The 22,203-nt window shown below is 38.5% G+C and overlaps 4 protein-coding genes across 4 annotated transcripts; 2 read left to right on the plus strand and 2 right to left on the minus strand.

Annotated features, from left to right (window-relative positions):
* Nucleotides 1–108: 108 nt before the first annotated feature.
* Nucleotides 109–7,466, plus strand: rgs9a (regulator of G protein signaling 9a). The gene is made up of 18 exons (XM_056752137.1): nt 109–248; nt 342–416; nt 1,186–1,282; nt 2,040–2,090; nt 2,180–2,286; nt 2,369–2,420; nt 2,576–2,634; nt 2,737–2,813; nt 3,027–3,108; nt 3,427–3,489; nt 5,078–5,107; nt 5,208–5,269; nt 5,360–5,473; nt 5,773–5,888; nt 5,984–6,071; nt 6,163–6,301; nt 6,425–6,507; nt 6,734–7,466. Exons 2-18 carry the CDS (start codon nt 351–353, stop codon nt 6,894–6,896), a joined length of 1,449 nt encoding a protein of 482 aa, XP_056608115.1. The 5' UTR covers nt 109–248; nt 342–350; the 3' UTR covers nt 6,897–7,466.
* A 1,686-nt stretch (nt 7,467–9,152) lies between these two features.
* cog1 (component of oligomeric golgi complex 1) lies at nt 9,153–15,006 on the minus strand. The gene is made up of 14 exons (XM_056753585.1): nt 14,581–15,006; nt 14,164–14,411; nt 13,891–14,072; nt 13,340–13,507; nt 13,105–13,261; nt 12,822–13,032; nt 11,941–12,726; nt 11,666–11,812; nt 11,061–11,222; nt 10,837–10,961; nt 10,435–10,543; nt 10,228–10,337; nt 10,013–10,094; nt 9,153–9,436 (listed from the first exon to the last, which is right to left on the minus strand). Exons 1-14 carry the CDS (start codon nt 14,887–14,889, stop codon nt 9,305–9,307), a joined length of 2,928 nt encoding a protein of 975 aa, XP_056609563.1. The 5' UTR covers nt 14,890–15,006; the 3' UTR covers nt 9,153–9,304.
* Nucleotides 15,007–15,586: 580 nt separating this feature from the next.
* Nucleotides 15,587–17,664, plus strand: smim22 (small integral membrane protein 22). The gene is made up of 4 exons (XM_056753587.1): nt 15,587–15,726; nt 16,627–16,772; nt 16,862–16,929; nt 17,016–17,664. Exons 2-4 carry the CDS (start codon nt 16,646–16,648, stop codon nt 17,061–17,063), a joined length of 243 nt encoding a protein of 80 aa, XP_056609565.1. The 5' UTR covers nt 15,587–15,726; nt 16,627–16,645; the 3' UTR covers nt 17,064–17,664.
* A 160-nt stretch (nt 17,665–17,824) lies between these two features.
* rogdi (rogdi atypical leucine zipper) lies at nt 17,825–22,180 on the minus strand. The gene is made up of 11 exons (XM_056752582.1): nt 21,864–22,180; nt 21,335–21,406; nt 21,168–21,250; nt 20,955–21,009; nt 20,734–20,814; nt 20,515–20,610; nt 19,750–19,848; nt 19,546–19,659; nt 19,370–19,419; nt 19,120–19,246; nt 17,825–18,907 (listed from the first exon to the last, which is right to left on the minus strand). Exons 1-11 carry the CDS (start codon nt 21,945–21,947, stop codon nt 18,866–18,868), a joined length of 903 nt encoding a protein of 300 aa, XP_056608560.1. The 5' UTR covers nt 21,948–22,180; the 3' UTR covers nt 17,825–18,865.
* Nucleotides 22,181–22,203: the final 23 nt, after the last annotated feature.

Here is a 22,203-nt window from a genome sequence, read left to right on the forward strand (position 1 = left end):
CAAAATAACCTTTTAAAAATTGACCGTAAATTCTGCCAGGCCATTTCAGCAAAAAACAATTGTTGAAAAAAGCGCACGTAAAATTTAAAGACTGGCCCCTAAATAAATCACAGAGTTACCGCGTGTCTATGACGCCGCCTGTCGGTGTGCCGAAGCAGTGGGACGTTTTCGCCGAAGGATGACAGGCTACAGGAGTTGAGCCGCGCTGTGATTGGTTACTCCGACACTTGGGCGTGACGTGCGGCACTGTTAGTCCAGTGTAATAAAAGTTAAACCTCATATTCTGATGAAGGCTCTTGAGTAAAGCGTTTGTTTCCTGCTATTGAAATTATTTTTCGCAGGACTGCACAATGACAATAAGCTCAGACCGAGACCATGCTCAACATCATCGGCCACGGATGGCCTGCCTCAAAAAGGTAAGTTTCTTCTGAAGGCATAGTTAGAAAATATTGAATTGATATTATATGTGATGGCTAAGTTGTGTGATACTATCCATGATTTGACAAGTATCTAGCTATTCAAGAGTTTATATTTATCTCCCTTTCTGCGTTTATTTCCTTACTCAGAATTCTAATCACTTCTGTGAACAAGTTTTAATTGAACTCCAAACCCTAAGTGACTTTACAATAATAAACATTATAAAAACCTGTGACTGCATTTTCTCTGGTGTTCTGTTTATTGTCAGCTACTAGGAGACGTTTTCATTGAGATTCCCTCTTCTACAGGAGCTTTCTGACATCAAAGCCAATTAGACTGGCATCATGCCACATCTGACAGCTTGGCTAGAGCTTCATGTTTGACTCTCGATAGAGTTCAAAGGCCATGTATGATGCTGTGTAGTCCCAGGGATGCGAAACTCATTTCGGGTCATGGTCACATTTAGGGCTGTGTTTTATTTGTTGGTGTACTCATGCAGTCCTTAAGTCCTAACTGCTTATTTTATCAGCAACATTTAGATAAAACATGTTCAATTCTTAAAGTTCATGACTTTTTTCTCTTAAAAGCTTGAAAAAGAAATTTTGCTTTGGAAATGACCATCAGTAGCTGTGTCGAATGTACCTATGATATGTCCTTTTCCCGGAATAATGTATTGCATCTTTTAGCAAGATATAGTATGAAGCACAACTAAATAAACCTGATTGGGTTTACAGTAAATCAATATGCTGTTTCATAACTTGTTACTAGGTGGAGGCCATAGTGGTTGAGATGCAGCACCCGACAAATGGAGTTAAAAGATCAGAACAGAAGCTAAATATTACAACAATTCCTCATGTCATGGCCGGTGAGTTTGTGCTGATTAATTCAAATAAGCAGTGTAATGTGTAGTGTTAGGGGTCCTCCAGAACCAGGATTGAGAAACACTTTTTTTTTTTAGCACAAATGAAATGCCTTCTAGGTTTATAAACAGATAGAGGCTTTGTGCTGCAGACCATAATCTGGTGGCACTGGCTATATACAGAAGCCTTCAATTGGATGAGATCTTTGCTACTTTAGATTGCAAATCCTCTGCGGGGATTGTTGACAAATCTAGTAAGTGACAAATATAGCAAGTACAGGACTCTTTCATATAGACTTTAACATTTCAAACATAATTCATTTTTTATGAAGCAGTATACATAACTAAAAGTTTGGTGTCATTGTGCAAGCACAACAAAGCTGCATATGTGTCAGCCTGTATGCATTATAAAAAAACATATATTGACAGGAATTAACATTATATACAAGTACGGAATATAAATGCTATAGTCTTTAAATATCTGAATAGTTGTAAAGGAAACCATAATGGAAAAATTGCATGGTGCAAATGTAACATTAAGTAGAATTAAATTGCCAGGTTGTGAGTGGTTAGAAACTTATTATACTATTATAGTACTATTTTACATGTGCAACGGGTTTAAGCATTAAGCCATAGACTTAAATACTAATAATTATTTTCTCAAATATATAATTTTTCTGCTAAGCATTTTGGTAATTTGATCCCTATATATCTTTAATTGCTATTTTTAGAGGTATAATTAAAATTCCAACTTGTCTGACAGGTCAGGACATCATTGCATGGATCGTCAACCATATGAAGATAAACAATGAAGGTAACTGTGAAAATGTCATATTTAAAAAACTGATTGACAGCTAAAATTTGCTTAACATTCTTTTCCCTCCACAATGGCGTAATTCCAAGAGGCTCAAGCATTTGGCACAATGTTAGTGGCATATGGGTACATTTACCCTCTCCAGGACCACAAAAAGCTTGTGCTTAAACCAGATGGCAGTTTGTACCGTTTTCAGGTAACTGTGTTAGGAGAACCTGTTTTTTTTTATGTTATTACAAAGGGGTAGATATTAATCTGATGACCTCTTTTCTATATAGACCCCCTATTTTTGGCCTGTTCAGAAATGGAGGGCTGAAGACACAGACTACGGTGTGTATTTCTCTGCCTATTCACTCACTGAAAAAAACAATCTTGCAAACAAAAATAAAAATAAAGAAAAGTCGAAAATATATAATGAGTATTAAGCCTGGAGCTAACATAAATCTGGTCAGATGATTGCGTTTATATGCATCCCTTTTTTACAGCTATCTATCTGGCAAAGAGGAACATCCGCAAAAAAGGAATGCTTAATGTCAATGAACAGGTACGCCAAAACGTTTTATGTGATTACTTGTGTTACTGTTCACTTTTAGTTATTACTTTAGAATCTCATTAAACTGAAAAATGTCGACGTGTACTTAAACAGGAGGAATACAACAAACTCCACAAATGGATGAACCACAAATGGGATTTTATCGTAATGCAAGCTAAAGAGCAGTATCAGTGAGTACATACTGTTCCCTTCTGTCCCATTAAACTTTATTATTTGGTAACTGTTTCATTCTTTACAATATCCTTAATCTATATTTGTAATGTAATGTGGTTCCTATTAAATCAATTCCATTCCTAATCATACTGAAGTACATTGAAGTTTTGATAGTGGAGATGAAAATACATGGAGTGCTTACGGTATTTTTTTGTGTTCTGTCTCTCAAGGGCTGGGAAGGAACGTAAGAAACCAGACAGAGTGGTGTTTGACTGTCAGGAGAGAGCCTACTGGATAGTCCACAGACCTCCGGTAACAGCTGACAAAAGCTGCCAGCATTAGGTCTGCTCCATATAGATGCTCTAGGACCTAGGTGTTGGTTTAATGAAACTCTGTCCTCTGCCTGCTGTATCTAATTGACAATTTTGTATAAGCACCTATTGTATTATTGCTCCTGTATGACATATCTCTTATCGCTACCCAAACTCTCTGTAAGTCGCTTTGGATAAAAGCTTCTGCTAAATGACTAAATGTAAATGTAAGACTCCCGAGAAAAAAATCAATAGCATGCTGTGCAGTTAGAAAATCATGCGTTTGTTTATTGATTTAATGATGTCTTTTACCCAACAGCCACAGACTCACAGCGCCATGGATTATGGCATGGACCGTCATATTGACCCTAATACAGAGGAGGTAATTGGTAAGTTTCCATGTGATCCATCAATATGTGATATAACATTTAGCATGGAATCACTAAAGCATGGTGCCACTTGATGACTATATTAAAGCAAGTCACATGTTAGTGTGGGAGGGACCTGTGCAATCAAAAGAATTTACAGGAGATTTGACAGGCCTGCTAAATGCATTGTGGGTCATAAAGTCTGTCCTTGTCTTAGTCCTTGGATGGCTATGTAGATTTTCACACAATCTTCTTTTCTTGTATAAGAGGATACTGCTGATCTTCCAAGGAGATCCCCTGACATTTACTCACACTCTTTTTCATCCAGAGGGACTTTTTAATCTCTAATTTATGAGAGTATAATAAACGATATACACTTTATAAGATAGTGCAGTATTTTTTTTTCCAAAGTAAAAACAGTCTCATAAAGTGCAAATACTTTAATCTTGTACTTGAGTAAAAGTAAAAATACATCACTACTATTCATCAAGTAACTATTGTATACATTTTTAACTGAAGATGTACAATAGGTCTGCATGGGAGAGCACTGTCTCGAAAGACCCAGACATCACTTCAGATATAGTTTTTAATTGCTTTAACAATGTAAAATAGCTAGGGGTCTGTGTACACTCACCTTAAGGATTATTAGGAACATCATACTAATACTGTGTTTGACCCCCTTTCACCTTCAGAACTGCCTTAATTCTACATGGCATTGATTCAACAAGGTGCAGAAAGCATTCTTTAGAAATGTTGGCCCATATTGATAGGATAGCATCTTGCAGTTGATGGAGATTTGTGGGATGCACAAAGCTCCCGCTCCACCACATCCCAAAGATGCTCTATTGGATTGAGTTCTGGTGTCTGTGGGGGCCATTTTAGTACAGTGAACTTATTGTCATGTTCAAGAAACCAATTTGAAATGATTCGAGCTTTGTGACATGGTGCATTATCCTGCTGGAAGTAGCCATCAGAGGATGGGAACATGGTGGTCATAAAGGGATGGACATGGTCAGAAACAATGCTCAGGCATTTAAACGATGCCCAATTGGCACTAGGGGGCCTAAAGTGTGCCAAGAAAACATCCCCAACACCATTACACCACCACCATAATTGCATTAATGAGAAATTGAACAGGTGTTCCTAATAATCCTTTAGGTGAGTGTATATTGCAGTTACTGTATGTATCTGAACAGTACAGACATTTTCATAGATTGTTTTTGTCTGATTTCACTGTATTAATGACAAATATATCACAATCAGGCATGACAATGTGATGTAATCCAATAATAATATAATTGTTTTCTCTCTCTCCTTTCCGTACAGATGTGTACTTCTAATGTCTTCAGATTTCAAGACCACACACTATGCATTGAAGCCTTGAATAACACACAAAACAAAAATATGCATGTAGAGAAAACATTGTGTGCCACAGTCATTATATAATTTCTTACATCATTACATTAGGACTGTGGCTCTGTTTAGATGCTTGTGTTTGTTTGTGTTTGGCAGGATTGCAGGTAGAGTGTTGTGGTATAATTTCAGCAACATTGTATCGATGATTGTGAGGTTGTAACAGAATGCTGTTTTTGACATTTTCAGAAAGAAACCTGCGAGTACTACAGAAGAATCGTAAGTGGCATAAGAAAATGTGCAATGTGCAAAAAAATGTGTGAACTGGCTGTTTTTTTATTTTGCTTAACAGTGGTTGGTTTCCGATATTATTCTTTAGATCATCTACACACAGCAAGCCGTTATGAGGTCAAAGGTCAAGTCCTCAGTGTCTCTTGGAGCGTAAGTCCAAACTTAAAAAGCCGAAAAAAACTAGTATGACACTTGAAATATCTTATTGGCTTTAATTCTAAGAAACATTTTTTCATTTAGATTTGTCAAGTACATGACAACATACAAGGAACACGACCCGTTCCTCGTCCCCTGCCTCCCTAGCAACCCCTGGCAAACTGATGATGACTTGTACTGGGAGCTAAACGTGTCAAAGTAAGAGCTTCCTGAGAGCTGAATTGAGCATGTTGATGCTTTACTTTCTGTTACTTCATCATATTGGACCGAGTTTGTTATATGACTTTAAATATTTTATACTTACATTGGACATGTGACACATTGTATTTATTTGTACATTAACATGCTCTGCTTTGGTTTAAAGTCAGAGAAATGGGATTTATGTACACAAGGGGTTTATTGCACACATGTATTTTACATTATGTACACAGTAAATTATGAGAAAAATGAAGCAGTCCATCTAATGTAAGCCCGGTCTGTCATAATATCTTTCACAGTGTTGACGTTCCAACAAAGATGAGAGTTGAGCGCTGGTCCTTCAGTTTCTTTGAGTTGCTCAGTGACCCACGGGGCCGTGCAGACTTCAAGATCTTCCTAAAAAAGGAATTCAGTGGTGTGTTAACAACTGCAGTTTTAATATTTACTGTTATTTGAAAAACAGCGTCACTGCTTATTGAATGCTTCTAATTTCCTCTTTTTTCTCTTTAGGGGAGAACTTAGCTTTCTGGGAAGCTGCTGAAGAGATGAAATGGGACGCTGCATCTTCTATGTCAGAGAAGGCTGAGAGCATTTTCAAGTGAGAATTTATGTTAAGGGGAAGTTACATTTCAACAACTAGGATTAAATAATTGTTTTTTCATTATACAGTATATACTTTTGTTTTGCAGAACTTTCTTGATCCCTGGAGCACCACGCTGGATCAACATCGATGGCAGGACGATGGGTCTTACAGTTAAAGGATTGGAACATCCTCATCGCTATGTGCTGGATGCTGCCCAGAACCACATCTTCATGCTGATGAAAAAGGTTAAATGTCACCAAAGCCCGCAAAATACACAATTCTGATCATTTTTTATCTATATACTCACTAATTCATGTTTCTTTTATATTAATTTATATAACAATGCTTTGTTATATTTTCTCATTTAGGATACATTTTATCGCTATTTAAAGTCGCCAGTTTACAAGGACGTTCAGAAAAAGGCCATTTCACCAGCACCACACAATTTCACGTAAGTCAGAGTTTTCTCTGTGTATGTGTGTGTGTGTTGATCAACAAGTCTGACCTGTCATAGGGGTAAATTTAAAGGGTTTTGTTGTTTTGAGGTTTTCACAATTCACCAGTCATTCTGAATGCCACTTTGAATGCTCATTGTATGAAAACCTCACCAATTTTTACAACAAAGAGTTGTAAAAAAGAATGATAAGTAACATAAGCACATTTTATCCACCTCTCAGTGATGCTCAACTAAAGCAGAACTCCAGGAACCGTAGGCCCAGCATTCACCCTATCGTCACCTGGCAACAGGAACAGGAAGAGAAAGCAAAGGCAGCAGCCGCGGCTGGACCGGTGGACCTTAAAAAGCTGAAAGAGATGACCAGCAAACTAGATCGCAAATAGAAGGTTAAAAACCGTAGGTCAGGGAAGGAAATGCTTTATAGCAAGACTGTTAAAAGTATACCATTACAAATGTTTAATTATTTTTGGGTGTTCAAGGTAAGGGCACTGAATTGGTAATGTAAATATGACGTGTGTAACTGATCTAACTGGCAAATAGTTCAAAAGTTACTGTCATCGGTATTCCTACATATAAATTATTTATTTTCATTGAATTTGTCAATAAAATGTTTAAATATTGATTAGATATGGATGAATGTGATGTTAAAAATTTCCTTTTTCAGATCACATTGGTTTCCATTGATTCTCTTCATACCATTTGACACACAACTTTCATTTAATGTGCATCTACCACTTATCCATTTATGGTGTGAATATGTTTTTGTGACAAGCATAGGGGGACGAGGGCCGCGAGAGGAAACGGCGTGATGCACCGGTCCTTGTTATGCCCTACTTGTCAGTTTTGTATGTGTATAGTAGTATGTTCTTAAAGAATTGTTCTTAGTTCTTAAAGAATTGCACAGGCAATGTATCTCTTCTACAGTAAAAATAAAGTAACAAAATAAAAAGCCATCATGATATTTGTTGATCTAAGTGTATTTTGCCAAGCTACAATATATTAATTAAATCAAAATAAAAAATTATGGCAAATTGAATATCTTCAAGGAGAAAATTTTATCTATCCATAAATACGATGAAAATAAAAGGAAAAAAATAGTTTATAGTAATGTATTATGACAACATAGTATGCCATGGTAACAATAAAAAAGCAGCTGGTCTTTGGATTGAGAGACAGCTTTCTTTTTTCCTCATTCAATACAGGGGAATATAAGGATCTGGCAGCAACATTCTTAGTTGTCAAGATAGGCTTCAATTCTGACAACCCACTTGTTGGGGTGTTAAAAGTCAGCAGGGTTAATATGGGACAAGAATGATTTTTTTTATCTGTATCTGACAACAAAATCTCAGTCAGTTACTCACTAGCTGTCACTGACAAAATAAAGCCTTGAAGGGCTTCACGTTTAAGCAGGCCCAACCCAAAAGGCCAAGTGGTGTAGTGTAGTGGTTAATGCTCTGTGTTTGTTAGGAACAGGATGTTGGTTTGAGTCCTGCCCCCCTCCTTCTTTTTGTCATTGAGCCCAGGGGTACCTATTCTGACAACAACATTCTTAGTTGTCAGAATACATTATCCTGCTCTGATTGAAAAACAAGTGATCTAAAGCAGAATCTATGAGAATCTAATTCTTGTCAGGTTAAAATCAACTAGGGGTTAAAAGTAAGTACACATGTAGTATAGATGTTCTATTTCATGGAACGTGGGGGAACGGTATCTGACAGCCAAATATCCGCATCCAAAGGACCAGTGGTTTAGTGCTCTAGGTTTGAATGAGCAGGTCCTTGGTTTGACTTCTTCCTGCTTTCTCTTGTTTTCCAGCATTTATTCACGTTGAGCCTCATCTGACAGCAACGTTCTCTGTTGTCAACATGTTCTGCTTTCTTTGAAAAATGAAGAGAATATAGCCTGAAACTGAGAACTGTCTTCTTGCCTTGTTCAAAGTTAATGTGAGACATATACTTAATCTAAATGTAGAATGGCATCAACAATTTAACGTTGGCCACATACCAAAGACCCAGGGGTTAATGGGGAATCTTGTCTAACAACAATATTCTTAATTGTCCGAATATGTGCTTCTGCTTTGAGAAATTTTGTGCTATAAGGCTGAAACTTCTTGCGGTTCTCCCTGTAGGGGTATGATATCAGTGTATAACTGAGAAATGTAAAAACATTCCATACTATGAAACACAGGGGGAACCTTTTCTGAAAGCAAAATTCACAGCTGTCACGATCTGTTCCCCCATGCTGATGGACACATTTAGTCATAGAAGGATGAAAATTCTAATCAGCACACCCCCAAACCAAGGTGACAGAGCTGGTAGATCATGTTTTCGAGGATATTGGCTTGACTCCAGCCCACAACAACAACACGCTTTCCTGTAGCTCAGTGGTAAGAGCATTGCGTTAACAATGCAAGGTTGTGGGTTCGATCTCAGGGGATTCCACATACCTTTGTATAAATGTATAGGATATTGCAATGCAAGTCGCTGTGGATAAAAACGTCATGCCAAATGCATAAATGTAAATGTTAACACTCTTTGTTGTATGACTTTCTATCTCATGATTACATATATAGTATTACCTGAAAACATTAATTGAACCAATAACAAAACTTTCGTCATGAATGTCACAAAATAAAACTCTAAATGTTTCCAGTTTATTTACAAATCAAATCAAACAGATTTGTTGGGGAATATGCAATACAAGACACCAGTTTAACATTTCAAAAAGTCTTTTATATTACATTAGAGAGTCTTCTATGCATTTAAAAAACATTAATATTACAAATAAAAGTTTATTTGGCCATGCCAGAAAGCCAGCCTAATTTAAAGAGAGAGGGGGCTGCAGATTCCTCCTCTTGATTGGCTAACTGCCTGAACAGATTTCCAGGGCGGAAACTGTCCTCTGGAGCAGAGGCAGGAGCCACCTAAAAGAAGAGCAAACAGGCTTAGACATTAATTTGCAATCTCATTATGGTTTAATACCACAGAAAATAGGTTGCACACAGCTGTGAAATGTTGCTCACACAAAAAGAGCCCAAGAGGGTCACCACAAAGATCCCAGTGCCTTTATCAGAAACTTGTTACGGTCATGGTGTTCGTTTGATTTTAATGCATATGCTTTCATGCTCAAACACAGCTATTTAAAATATTATTTGCATTTAAAAGCTGCTATTTGACAGGAAACATTCCTAAAGCCTATCAGCTGATGCGGTCAAGTTCAGTCAATGCACTACAAGCTCACTACAAAAAGAAAAACTGCATGAGCACCACACAACACAAGATCACCCGTCACCCTGAGATCCAGTTGCTCTTCTGCTAGGTCTCCGCCACGTAAAACTGGGAGCATTAGTAAAAACATTACTCATTTGCATAGCCGTTATGTGCAAGAAATGAAAAATACCATCTGATTCCCTTCCGTAAACATGACAGCACAGTGGTTTACGTTTCTTTTAAACATACCAGTAGAGTTGTTCAAGTTGTGTACACACCAAATAACTTACCAGCGGTCTAGTGATGTCTGCTCCATGTGTGGCTGATTTGGCCTTCCGTGAGGTGGTCATACTCAACGGCAGCAAGCCAAACCTTGAGGAGAGAAGATTAGTATATGTTGTGAACAAAGCTAGCAATTAGGGAATCAAATACCTTGAAGTTAACTAGTTATAAAAGTCTTAGAGTGAGTAAAAGCAAAAATGTATGATAATAACTTTACACACACCGGATCTGGCTGCTAGCCAAGGGAAGAATGTTGTATTGTTCCTGAGAGTTGATATTGTTGGTCCTAGAAATGAACTGCTTCTCCGTGCCAGTCAACAACCCCAGGAGAACCTAGAAATAACAAGTCATTGTATCAACATGTGAATGCTTTCATCTCCGTTTAAACACACAAAGGATGACAATCAATAAAACACACAAACATGCTTACAGAGGTTCTTTGTGAGAGTCGGTTCAGGTTGCTGTTCAGATGTGGGGTAAAAACATCCAAGTCAAATGGATCAATGTGACTTTCCAGGGCATCGCAGACCTGCTGTATCCTTTAATAGACAACAAGAATAAAAAGCAGTATAAGCTGTCCGTCTACCAGTCGGGATAAGAATGCACATTTTCAATCCACAATTCACATAAGTATGTGGTAACCTTTATGCACTTCTGTTGTTGCTTTATCTGGATGCATCATACTGAAATATCTGACCATTGTGCTTATAGTATTTCTTACACCAAAATGTTACATTAACATTTAGCAGACACCTTTCCTTTCTCCAAAGCAACATACAGGGGTGAGGAAAACAATAACAGTTACAGAAAGGAAAAACTGTAAACTGGTTACCTTGGATCTTGCTGCGAGCGCGAACTCCTGCCCTCGTCGAGGCGGCTACTTAATGTGACACTGACATAACGTAGGTCAAACAGCAACTGCAAAGCACGGTTCTGAGTCAAGGGGAGGCCTCCGTCCTAGACAAAAAACGTTTATGTAACCGATTGTTTCCTTAAAGCAATATCTAATTGTGAATGAAGATCTGGAAAGTTAAGTAATTTCATCTTTCGTCCCACCTTGCTCTGAGTCTCCTGAGTGAGTTTCTCATACTCGCTCACAACCTGATCTAAACATCCCCGCAAGATGTCCACCAGAGTAACCTTTGGTAATGCATGACCTCCGACCCTATTGACCTCAAGGCACAGATGGAAGAGTAAAAACTGAACATACCATGATGGCTGCGGAGAGAAGAAATAAAGATATATTCAATTCCAAATGGTAAAATAAACAAACACAGTTGCCCAGATTACATTTCTTAGGCAGTGTATACCAAAGCATTTTTTTGCTGTTGAAAACGTGATGCGTCTCTAAAACACTTGAAAGAAAGCTTCCAGAAAGCTCTTAAATAATTAAATAATATACAGTAACAAACCACAATATATAAAATAGCAAGCTTGAATTTAATTGAGCTTATAGTGCGAATATAAATAATGATGCGAATTAGTTTATTTTGACTTTTTATTATTTAAGCTAGACAATAATAATAAAGTAAAAATATATTTTTTTTAATAAATTTTACACATTGCTGGTGATTCCTAAAGAAGCAAAAAAACTGGTCTGCAAAAAAGTGCTACGGTGGACAAAGCCTCAATATTAATGCTTGTGATATTGTTCCAGTTACCTGCACAGGAAGGCGTATTTTAGACATTACACTATTTCCAGCCTCAGTCTCTTCTTGTATTTCAAGCTCCTCCCAGTTTGTTGCAGTACCCAGAATGGAGCCTGCAGTTCCTGCGTGAAGTGTTGCCGCAAAGCTGCCAACAAGCGCCTGAAATGCATTTAATTTCTTCAGAAGAACCGTACTGTACTGCACTTCAAATTACAATAGCTTTTTGCATATTTCCCGCATGTCCCATCTCTAACAGGAGCTCAAAAAATGAATCTCAATGATGTTACCTTAGTGAGTGCAGAGCTCCAGATACCGTATGCCTCCATGTTGCATGATAGAAGTTCCTCCTTCAGGCAGGTCCACTTAGCCTGAGCCGGGCTGACCTCCGCTACCCTGGCTGAGCTTCCTTTGCCCAATTTCTTGCCTTGTCGTTGGGTGCCCCTACTCACAAAATCCAAACCCCCTTGTTTTCCCAGAATGCACTGTTGTAGACTAGGGCACAGCTCGCACATTGATTGACACAGTCTGGCCATGAAAAGTACAGAACTTAACTGGCTAGGGCCGGTGGCCTTAGCCTTGGCATTAGCCAACTCAGAGCGCACACTTGCCAAGATGTCTCTCACGCAGGACAGGCAGTGATCTCTGAGGACGTCCTCCACTGCCGCAGCATCCATGAAACGGTTGATAGGAGGGGTGGACTGCACCGGGGTGGTCTCCGATGACTCCTTGTTGTTATTTTCAGAGGGTAAGTAGTGCTGCAGATCTTCTAGTTTTGCTTTGAGTTTGGAGTCCAGGGTGGAGCAGAAGGTTTGGACAAAGGGGGTGAGGGCCTGGGTCTTCATGGACAGGCCGCTCTTTTGCTGTGGGCTTCGCTGGGATACGCTCACCCATGCTGCGTCGCTAAGCAGGTCGCCTTGGGACTCTGACCACAGGAAAGCCCCAACATCGCTCTCATACTGCACTCCCCGGCTGAAACTTCCAGCCGACACCTGGCCGTGCAGATCCCGCAGCGCTGAAGACAAAAGCTGTCTGGAGGTGCTGGAGATGTCCTCTGTGCCCTCCTGAGTGATTGCCTAGGCAGAGAGGAAAAACGGAGCAATGATGCATTTTTTATATTGAGATAAAAACCTGCTCAACTGGTTTAACTAGTTGATCCAGTACTACGTACCTGAAGTCTCTGCAGAAACAATTGCTGCAAAAGATCGTCCCACAGGGTCAGAGGTCGCTCCAGGAGGCTCTGACACACTGTGCTCCAGTGCTGGCTGATGGATTCACTGCTGAGAAGTTCCCACACTGCATCTCGAATAGCAGCCAGGGCCTTCAGACTCTTCACGTAGACCAGCAGGCTGCTAACTCCACTGCGGATATCCTCCTTACAGCTATTACAAAAAAATATGAAATTTATTAAATGAAAATGTTTATCACACAACGTTGTTAAAAATAGGACATACGTATCAATCCACTGCTGCAGCGTGTCTCTGAGCTGCTCTCTCTGTATCGGTTGTGCTAGTGTCCGAAGGATGGGCTGGAAATTCATCACTGAAGGAGGGAGGTATTTAAACCAGCTTCCTGTACTCATCTCTTTGTCTAAAACTTTCTTTTCTTTTCCTGGATGACAGAAAATCGAAAGATGAAACACAATGCTAGAGATACACATGAACGCATGAACAAAAATGTGATAATTACCAGTAGTGATAGAGGTTACATTCTCCAAGGTGGTAAAAAGCAGGCCACAGCCTAATCCGGTGTCAGACACTTGGCCATCGGGAGGCACATAGAACACGGCATAAGCTTGGTACAGTGTGGTGACCAGCAGCTCCACCAAAGAACAAACTTGTGCTTTAACACCAGCACCTACAAGAGGAACATACTTATATCTGTTTATCTGGAAAACCACCCATTACAGACTAGGAACCAAAATTGACAGTCCACTCAAAATGAACATTCCTTTATTATTTACTCACCCCATGTCATTCCAAACCTGTATGACTTTCTTTTAAATGCAGAACACAAAGAAGATATTTTAAAGAATGTCTGTAACCAAACAACACTGGCCCCCATTGACTTCCACTGTTTGGACACAAAACTACTGAGACATTTCTCAAAATATATTTTCTTGTGTTCCACAGAAGACAGAGTCATATATAGGTTTTGAATGACATGAGGGCGAGTGAAAGATGACAGACTTTTCATTCTGAAGGTGAACTACTCCTTTAGTTTGTGACTCAGGAACGCACCATGCTGGGGCTTATTGAGCAGGTGCTGAATAGAGGCTTTCCTAGCCAGCAGGAAATCAGCGAGTGCTTGGCGAGGAGAGCTGTCCTCCAACAGCATGGTGGAGACCAGCGCTTCTGCAATGGCCTGATCGGACACTGCCCTGCCACGCAGCACAGACTTACTCTCCGATAAGATTGTAGACCTACGAACGAAGACAGCAAGCTTTTACGATGCGCAAAACCAAACCTAAAACTGTTCAACAGAATCCACACCCATGCAATTCTATAACAGACCTGAAGTGACCAGCAGCTGCGACCTGGCGCACAAGTATGGGGAAGCGAGAGAGAACGGGACTGTAAAGATGACCTCTGCCTTCCAAGTGTAACTGGTCGTGAAGGTGACAACACAGCAGGTAGAGCTGTGTCGCCTGCAGGTACTGCGAAGACTCCATAGAGCTCCATATCCGCTCTGGGATTTCCAGAAGTAGTTTTATCTGCGATGCCATAGTGTAAAATTTCTCCTGGGACTGTTTCTGTCCCTGCTGTGGGCACAAATACGTGTATCATTGTGATGACTGATACTCTCCAATTCACATCACAAGCCTTGGGTGTGAACATTAAGCATGTGTGTTGATCAGATTTAAGGATGCATCCAATTTGGTTAAAACCTTTTGATGAGATGACAGACACTTGTACAAAAAAAGATCTTACTTCAGCTTTGCCGCTGGGCGGAGGAGTGTGTTTCGTCTGTTTCAGCTTGTGGCAGTACCGGTACATGTCCTGAATGGACTGAACCACACTTTCCGAGCACTGTCTCATCTCACCGATCGTGTCAGCAGCATCGATCAGATCCCGGTAACGTTCGCCGACCATCTGTCGAAGTTCTTCCTTCTTCTGCTCGATCTCCCCCCGCACTTTCCTCTCGATTGCACGGATCTCATCGGTGCCATATCGTTCAAATAAAACGGTGGGGTCCTTGATTTCTGACACCCTGAGAGACTGGGCTGGAACCGTGGCCATCTCTTTAAAACCGATATGATAGCTTCAGAAAGAAAACCCGGAAGCACGGCCAGCTCTCATTCCACGTAAACGTAAACAAAAGGTTGGAGGTCATCCTCCGCTCGCTCGATTTACGCAGCTCAAGTGAAGACGAAGTGTGACAGCGACCTCTGTAGGGATGGTTTGGTACTACGACATGAGGCAAAACCTAAGTCTTCTTAAGGTCATAACGGCTATATCAGTTATTACCAGACCAATGCTGCGTACCAAACCCATCGGTTCCCCACCTGCATGTTTTGATTTTACTCAATCCATACGTTTTATCTGGGTTAAATGTGGAAATGTCCTAAATCCACGCCGTACACGTCCTACTTGAATGGGGGAAGACCACGAGGATACTATGTATCTTCAAAACGATTCTGTAAGATCACAACAAAACAACATATTTACGACGTCCAATTTAACCTGACACTCACTATACATCTCACTTAACCACGTTGAGCGTTGCACTTTCCCTGCTTCACAGTAAAAGCACTGCGGCGTTTTCTTAATATGTATAGTCTTTGGCAAGTCCGTAGAATACAGTTACCCTCGCCTACGTTCATTTAGTTAGGGTGTTGAATATTGGCTTCACAATATCCTCATCAGTGTTTCTTTGGTGTATTTTGTGCCGTTATTAATGTGTTTAAAGTCAGTATAAAACGCCGTTGACTTCACGGTTAAACCGTTTTAAGGAATCATTTACATCTCCGCTCTTCCGCAGTCTGGTGACGTTTCATCATCATGACCTGCACTCACGTACAACGGCGACAGGTGTAGCGCAGTAACCCCGGAAGTAAGAAAAGAGGAAAACAACAGGTGAGTGATCGAGAATCGGTTCTGAAAGATTCATTACAACAAATTATGAAGCAGAAAGTAATTGTTTGGATTCTATATAGTTATTTTATATACAACCAATCTGTGTGAATGTGAATGTAAAGTTTCTCGTCGATTTTTTTCATGTAAGATTACGTTACAAGGAACCATTACGAAAATCAACCATGTTTTTTGTATTTCAAAACAATGGTCATTTGTGGTAACCATGGTTAATTTTCGAAACTGTAAACTTAATGTATTAACAATAATTAAACATAACGCTCACATTCTGTCATAGATTAAATGTCATTGATTAAATAAACATGTAAATCAATAAAACACGACGGCAATCCTGAACTAGTGTCACTATGCTCTTTCGGTTTTTTAGACATTTTATTTAAAGTAAATAAAAAGTATTTAAACTAGTTTTACTTTCCCTTGTTGGTTTATTATTGAAGTAAATGTCTATGTTGGACCTATGGGCAAAAAAATCGAAAAAGACTATTAATTGTTTCTTAAAATGCGGTTGATTCGATACCGATTCTCAAAAGCTGTGAATCGATTTCAGGTCGTGTCGTTGAATTTAACGTCACCTTCACATAAAAGGCAGCGATTCACACATTGTGTTTGTTATACTGTCTCTTAAATGTAAAACAACCTGTTCTGTTTCAATATATGTGTTTAAAGTTTAATATACAGGTTTGTGGCTCTTCATTTCATTATTTTATTCACCATTGTAATGTGATATTTACTGATCGTTTTTTAAGAAATATCTATAATTTGTATTTATTCTATAATCAAGGATTCCAATCGAATGGAGAGTTTTTGAATTGGAATCGAATCGTAATATCAGAATCGATAAAAATGTGTTTGCATAACCAAAATACTGTTTCCACCAAATAGGAGTCGTCATATTGAAATCATGGATAAGACCGTTCAACAGGATTTTGAGAACCAGTTCAATGATGCAGTCTCAAGGCTTCAGTCAAAGAACTTATTTCAATCGGACTGGGACATTGCCTCCTTTGCAGTTTTCTTCATCTTTATAGGCAAGTTATAGTACAACATTTACCAAGAGTACGAAACTTATTGAAGTTGAACTACTAAAGAGAGTGTCATATGTGCCATTTCTTCTCAGGCATGGTCCTCCTGCTTGTTATCTTGGTTCTTATCCGCTGCTGTTGCTGCTGCTGTTGTGATGAGAAGGTATTTAACATGCTACTGGGTTACTTCAGAGATAACTTATCTTTAGATTGATGAAATTTCTGCTAACAACTGTGCCTACATTACAGCCAAGAAGACAGAAGGTGGGCATCGAAAACATGGGCATGGAGCCATGATCCTCTTGAAAAGTGAACAACTTATCCCCATACATACACAAATCACCTACAAACTAATTAATTGTGTGAATCTCTCATCACTAATTATTACTTATACTTGCATGTCTTATTGAAGGAAGGACATTTTAGATAAAACAGGTTCCTTGTTGTCTTAAACTGATGTTAAATATTTACCCAGTTTTTTTTTTAGAAATGACACTACTGAGTGTTGAATCTTGTAGAAACTAAACGCACGCCCAAGACAAATGATCTCCATTGACATTTCTTTTGTGTTTTTAAAAGTATATTTCATTTGTAAGCCAAGTAGAATCCAGTAGATATCCTGGACTACATGTTGACTGATAAATATAATATATTAATCATTTACAGACTTTGTGCACTTTCAGAGTTTTTATACTTTTATATAAAAATGGAAGTAGTTAATTATTGAAGAGCCAGAACTATAATGAGCATTGCTTTATTGAAAATTAAAATGACAGTGAACTACTTGACTTGTGTAAATGTGAGACCTTGTAAGCGTTAATAAAATGAAAAAATAACAAATGCTGAAAGTTATGTTTTAGTGGCCATATGAATACACAAAATAAATAGAACAATTGAATATTTTTTTTTGTTGCCTGTGGATACTTCATAATGTCTGTATGAAATATCGCTTATTGCTCCCTGAACTCTCTTTAAGTCGCTTTGGATAAAAGCGTCTGCTAAATGTAAATCATAATGCACGACAACAGATGAAAAGAGTACATCATAGAGCAAGATAGTGTCATATAGTTTGTTTATTGCACATTTAAATGATTGAGAAACATAACGATGGCTTTAATGCTTTGCATGACCAATTATCGAAATTACACAAGTGAAATCATTAAGGATACAAAGTGCATTTAACATGAAATAAATAAACACCAATAAATAAAGTCTGATAGTAAAGCAAATAACATGCCATCACTGAGAAAGTCTGTAGCAATCAGCAGACTGAATTAGCTTGAACTCAAAACATTAGAAGCATAGAATAACATTAAATTCTATTTGTTAATAGAAATGCCACACTTAGCTCCATAATCACATCATGAGGAATGAGTGAAAGTGTTTGAATAAGAATGGACAGATCTATCTAATGTTTTCGTGATCTGTCATGTGGTGTTAATGTAACTGTTCTAATCCTTCTACAGTTGAGATACAGTCAAATACACTGTTGGTCATTTATGCACATATCTAAGCCTGTGAGGTTTATGATTATGTTCTTAATACATTGAGTTTGTTGGATTGATAATGGTCCATGACACAACAAAAATATCCCATGTATGCATAAATATATCAGCGTTCAGATCTTAAAGCACCAAGACTAAATGCATAAACACAGATAAAGAATGGAGAATTCTCTTACCAAAAATAGAACATTTAACATTTGTTATGATAATTCAGTAGCATTTCCTTCTAAGCTTATGATAACGGAGGTTAAACTTAATATAGGCAAGATTACTGACAAATCAACACTGACATAAACAACAAATACTGCATGAACACAAAGGAACAAATGCCTTTGAATGCTTTCATCTGAAAACCTTGTTTCAAATGAAAGGATTCAGACCAAGTTCTACACGCACAACACTCTACCCTGGTTACAGTAGACAGTAAGCCTTCACACAAATAAACGGAATACATGGTCATAAAGCAAAGGTCACAGGAAATCACTTCATGGAATTTGTTCACGGAATATTTTGCTCCTGATGCCTCCTAGTTACACATATATTTTTATGTTTATATTTGACATTCACTATAACAATTTTGGTCGGACATATAGCTTAAAAGGGTCTGTAATTCCAGAAACTAGAGAACACAGAAATCTGCAAAGAAAATAAATGAATTATTAATTCATATTCTGTAAGAAAATGTATAAACGGCAGCTTAGTTTGGTTCCTTTGTAGCTATTAAGTCACAACATTAATTTATATTCTATTATAGGCTTTTTTATTATATCGTCAACCATGCAATGAGAAAAGAGTATCATGAAATATGCATGACAGTGACTATGCAGGTGACAACACGCCACACCCACCTTATCTTTGAGCTGCTGACAGAGCTGCAGTGAAATGGTGAAAAACACCAGTGTGTCATTGAGCCACGGCACCACACTCTCCACCTTATGCACATGACTGACCTCAAACTTAGTGTTGTTGTATTCACTGGTGAGAGAAACCAATGTAGACATTTTATCAAAGAAGACTGTGTAAAAGCAAAATGCACATTACATGTTATAAAACTGACTGCTGGTATTTCAACATGTATGAGGAAATGTGAGCACTTACAACATCGCTCCTGGATTATGCAGCACTGAACTTCCGCCTGGTTTAAAGTTCTAACACAAAACAAAATGATGTCGCTTTTTTGCACACTCGTTGTAACTAGGTGTGACTGTCAAGGCCACGCAAACAAGATTGAATTTATTTTGACTAAATTTGGCTGACTTTAACGTGGGCGATACCTTTGTAGTGTTAGGCTGCAGTACATGAAGCTGGTACACCGTCAGACACAGTTTGCTGAGATTAATATAGAAATTGACCATAACGTCCCCAGGCATCGGAGGTGTGAACATTTTCTAGAAAGAACAGGAGAAATGTTGACAGGGACATTAACATGTGGATTATTCTTTTAGATGCAAACTTGAATTGTAGACCTACATACTTACCATTAATCCACTGGAGGCCAGCTCAGGAAGAGTCATGCTGGCTGGGGTAGTGAGTCTGTTACGGGCACGGGTCAGTTGGAGCATGACTGCATCCATAAGCTGAAATACGGAAAGAAAGAAATGGCACTGTTATCTTGCTTTAACACATCTGTTAGTGGTAAATGTAAGATTTACCGGCCATAAATATTTTTTCAAATAAAAATGTATTCTCTCTACAACAACGGTTCTCAAAATGGGGTCCGGGGACCCCTGAGGGTCTGCAGTTTATAAATAGGGGGCCCGTGAAATAGTTTGTGACCCCTGCTTTAGCATAATGAGCAGAAATGCAAACAGGCTACTTTTGAGGTACAAGCAATAATAAATGTTGGATTTGATCGAATTTGAGGTTGTCAAAGATAAGTGCTTTGAGCCATTGTCCAGCAATCCCAATGCTCATAATAAACATCTTAAATGATCTTTATTTTTCCATTTTCTGAAGTGCACCTTCCTAAATATTTCTTAAAATTGTCTATTTATACATGTTTGAAACAACCTGAGGGTGATAACGATGGTGATTTTTGTCCTTTTATGGGCTCCCCGACTCCAAAATGTTTGAGAAGCCCTGCTCTACATGACAATATGATTTCTCAGGAGTTTTCCTTGCAAATTTGAAACAAACCATCTTTAGAAACTATACACATAATGCATAGGACTTAAAATGGCAGAAAAGTAACTAATCATTTTTTTGTGACGAGCTAATAATAACAACTAGAGCTTTTTGAGCACCTTGTTAACTTCAGCACCAGTTTTGAAGTAATAACTCTCATCACGGCTGCTTAGTAACTGTAGAGCCTGGTTCACATGGTTCCGAGCATCCTGAATCTGAAATTGGGCAGGATGATTTTAACGTCTTTATTTGTATGAGATTGAAAACAAACTATTGCAAACTCATCTTGTTTTCATTATATATAGTTAGAACTGTATGAAAACAGAAGAAGAAGATACCTGCTGCAATTTCCACTGTTTGTCATCTCGGAATGCAAAGTGCATGACTTGACTGCTTTTTGCCACTTTGATATTAATATCCTGCAAAGTAAAATGAATTATTTTATTCTAGATGTTTACATGTTTACAGGTGAAGTTTTACTAAATGTAGTACTGTACATATTAAAACTTAAAGCAACAATGGCTGAAAACTCTTATTTTCATAATGATGTGAAACATACAGCCTGAGTTAGAGCTTCTCCTTGTAGCGTCAAGACACCTTTAACTTGGTCCATCCTACAAAAACGAAAATGGTATTTATATCAAACGCTCTTTCTATTCTGCGTTGTACACAATATCATCAAACAGTAATAAGTGATATTACATTTTTCTAACTTGCTATATGCTGCATAGTTCAATTCTACGATCATTCATATAGAGTTCCTGGTTCTTACGTGGAACTGCCCAGAATGAAATTCTCTGGTTTCAGCTGTCCTTCCAGACTTGGTGACGGCATTGAAAAACGCCTCGAAGCCTCCTTCGATGAAACACACAATCTCTATTAGTAATGCACTTGCACACTATGGACTTCAGCTATTTAAATATGATACCTGAACAATACCTTCAAAATATCCTGCAGCTGTTTCAACACTGCATGCACCTCTTCTTTAAGCAGCCAATTAAATTCTTCCTCCTACAAAGCACAACAGCCTAAAGCATCATTTCCCATTGATGTTCATTGCATGAAAATACTGCAGCCTGAACATTCTTCAAAATTTGTGCTTTTGCATTGCAACAGAGGTCAACCTAACGGTTAGGCAATGACAGACCAGTTGCATTTTTACACTTATTTTATTTTTACAGACAAACATCACACCAGTGCAAATGCAACATCATATTTAAAAAGAGCGTTGATAACACGTAACAAATCATTGTTTAGTTTAAATTGTTAAACCATTGGTTGTGAGCACTGATGAATGTGGACTTTGCCCCAACAGCTCGTCTGCAAAATTGAATGCACAAGCTTTCAGCCTATCAAAGCAAAACTGTATATAAACGATTGTACTTGCAATGCATCTAAGCCTTGCTGGTAATGACCTCGCGTTTGTTTGTCTGACGACTGGTTCGTGTAATAAAAATAAATCTCTTACCAGCACAGTTCTCTCTGCTTGACTGGCGGCGGTCATCTTCGCTAGTTCAGATATAGCAGATTGATCCGTTCCGTGCATTACCATTCAACGAGGTTCAAATAAACCCGTTTCAGGTCACTTGACGAATCCGTTATTTTGTATTTCTAGTGAGATGATCGCTCATAAACAATCAATCCTGACACCGCCTCCATTTTCCTAACTTCCGGTTGGTGTAACGGAGAAATCTTCCGGGTTAGACATTTCAATTTCAGATCGAAGCAGACGAGTCATTACTAGCCAATCACTTCGAAGTCCCACAATATACGTGGTGATAAAATATAAATTCAAAGTACAAATTAAT

The sequence above is a fragment of the Triplophysa dalaica genome, chromosome 7 (assembly GCF_015846415.1).
Source record: "Triplophysa dalaica isolate WHDGS20190420 chromosome 7, ASM1584641v1, whole genome shotgun sequence".
NCBI lineage: Eukaryota > Metazoa > Chordata > Actinopteri > Cypriniformes > Nemacheilidae > Triplophysa > Triplophysa dalaica.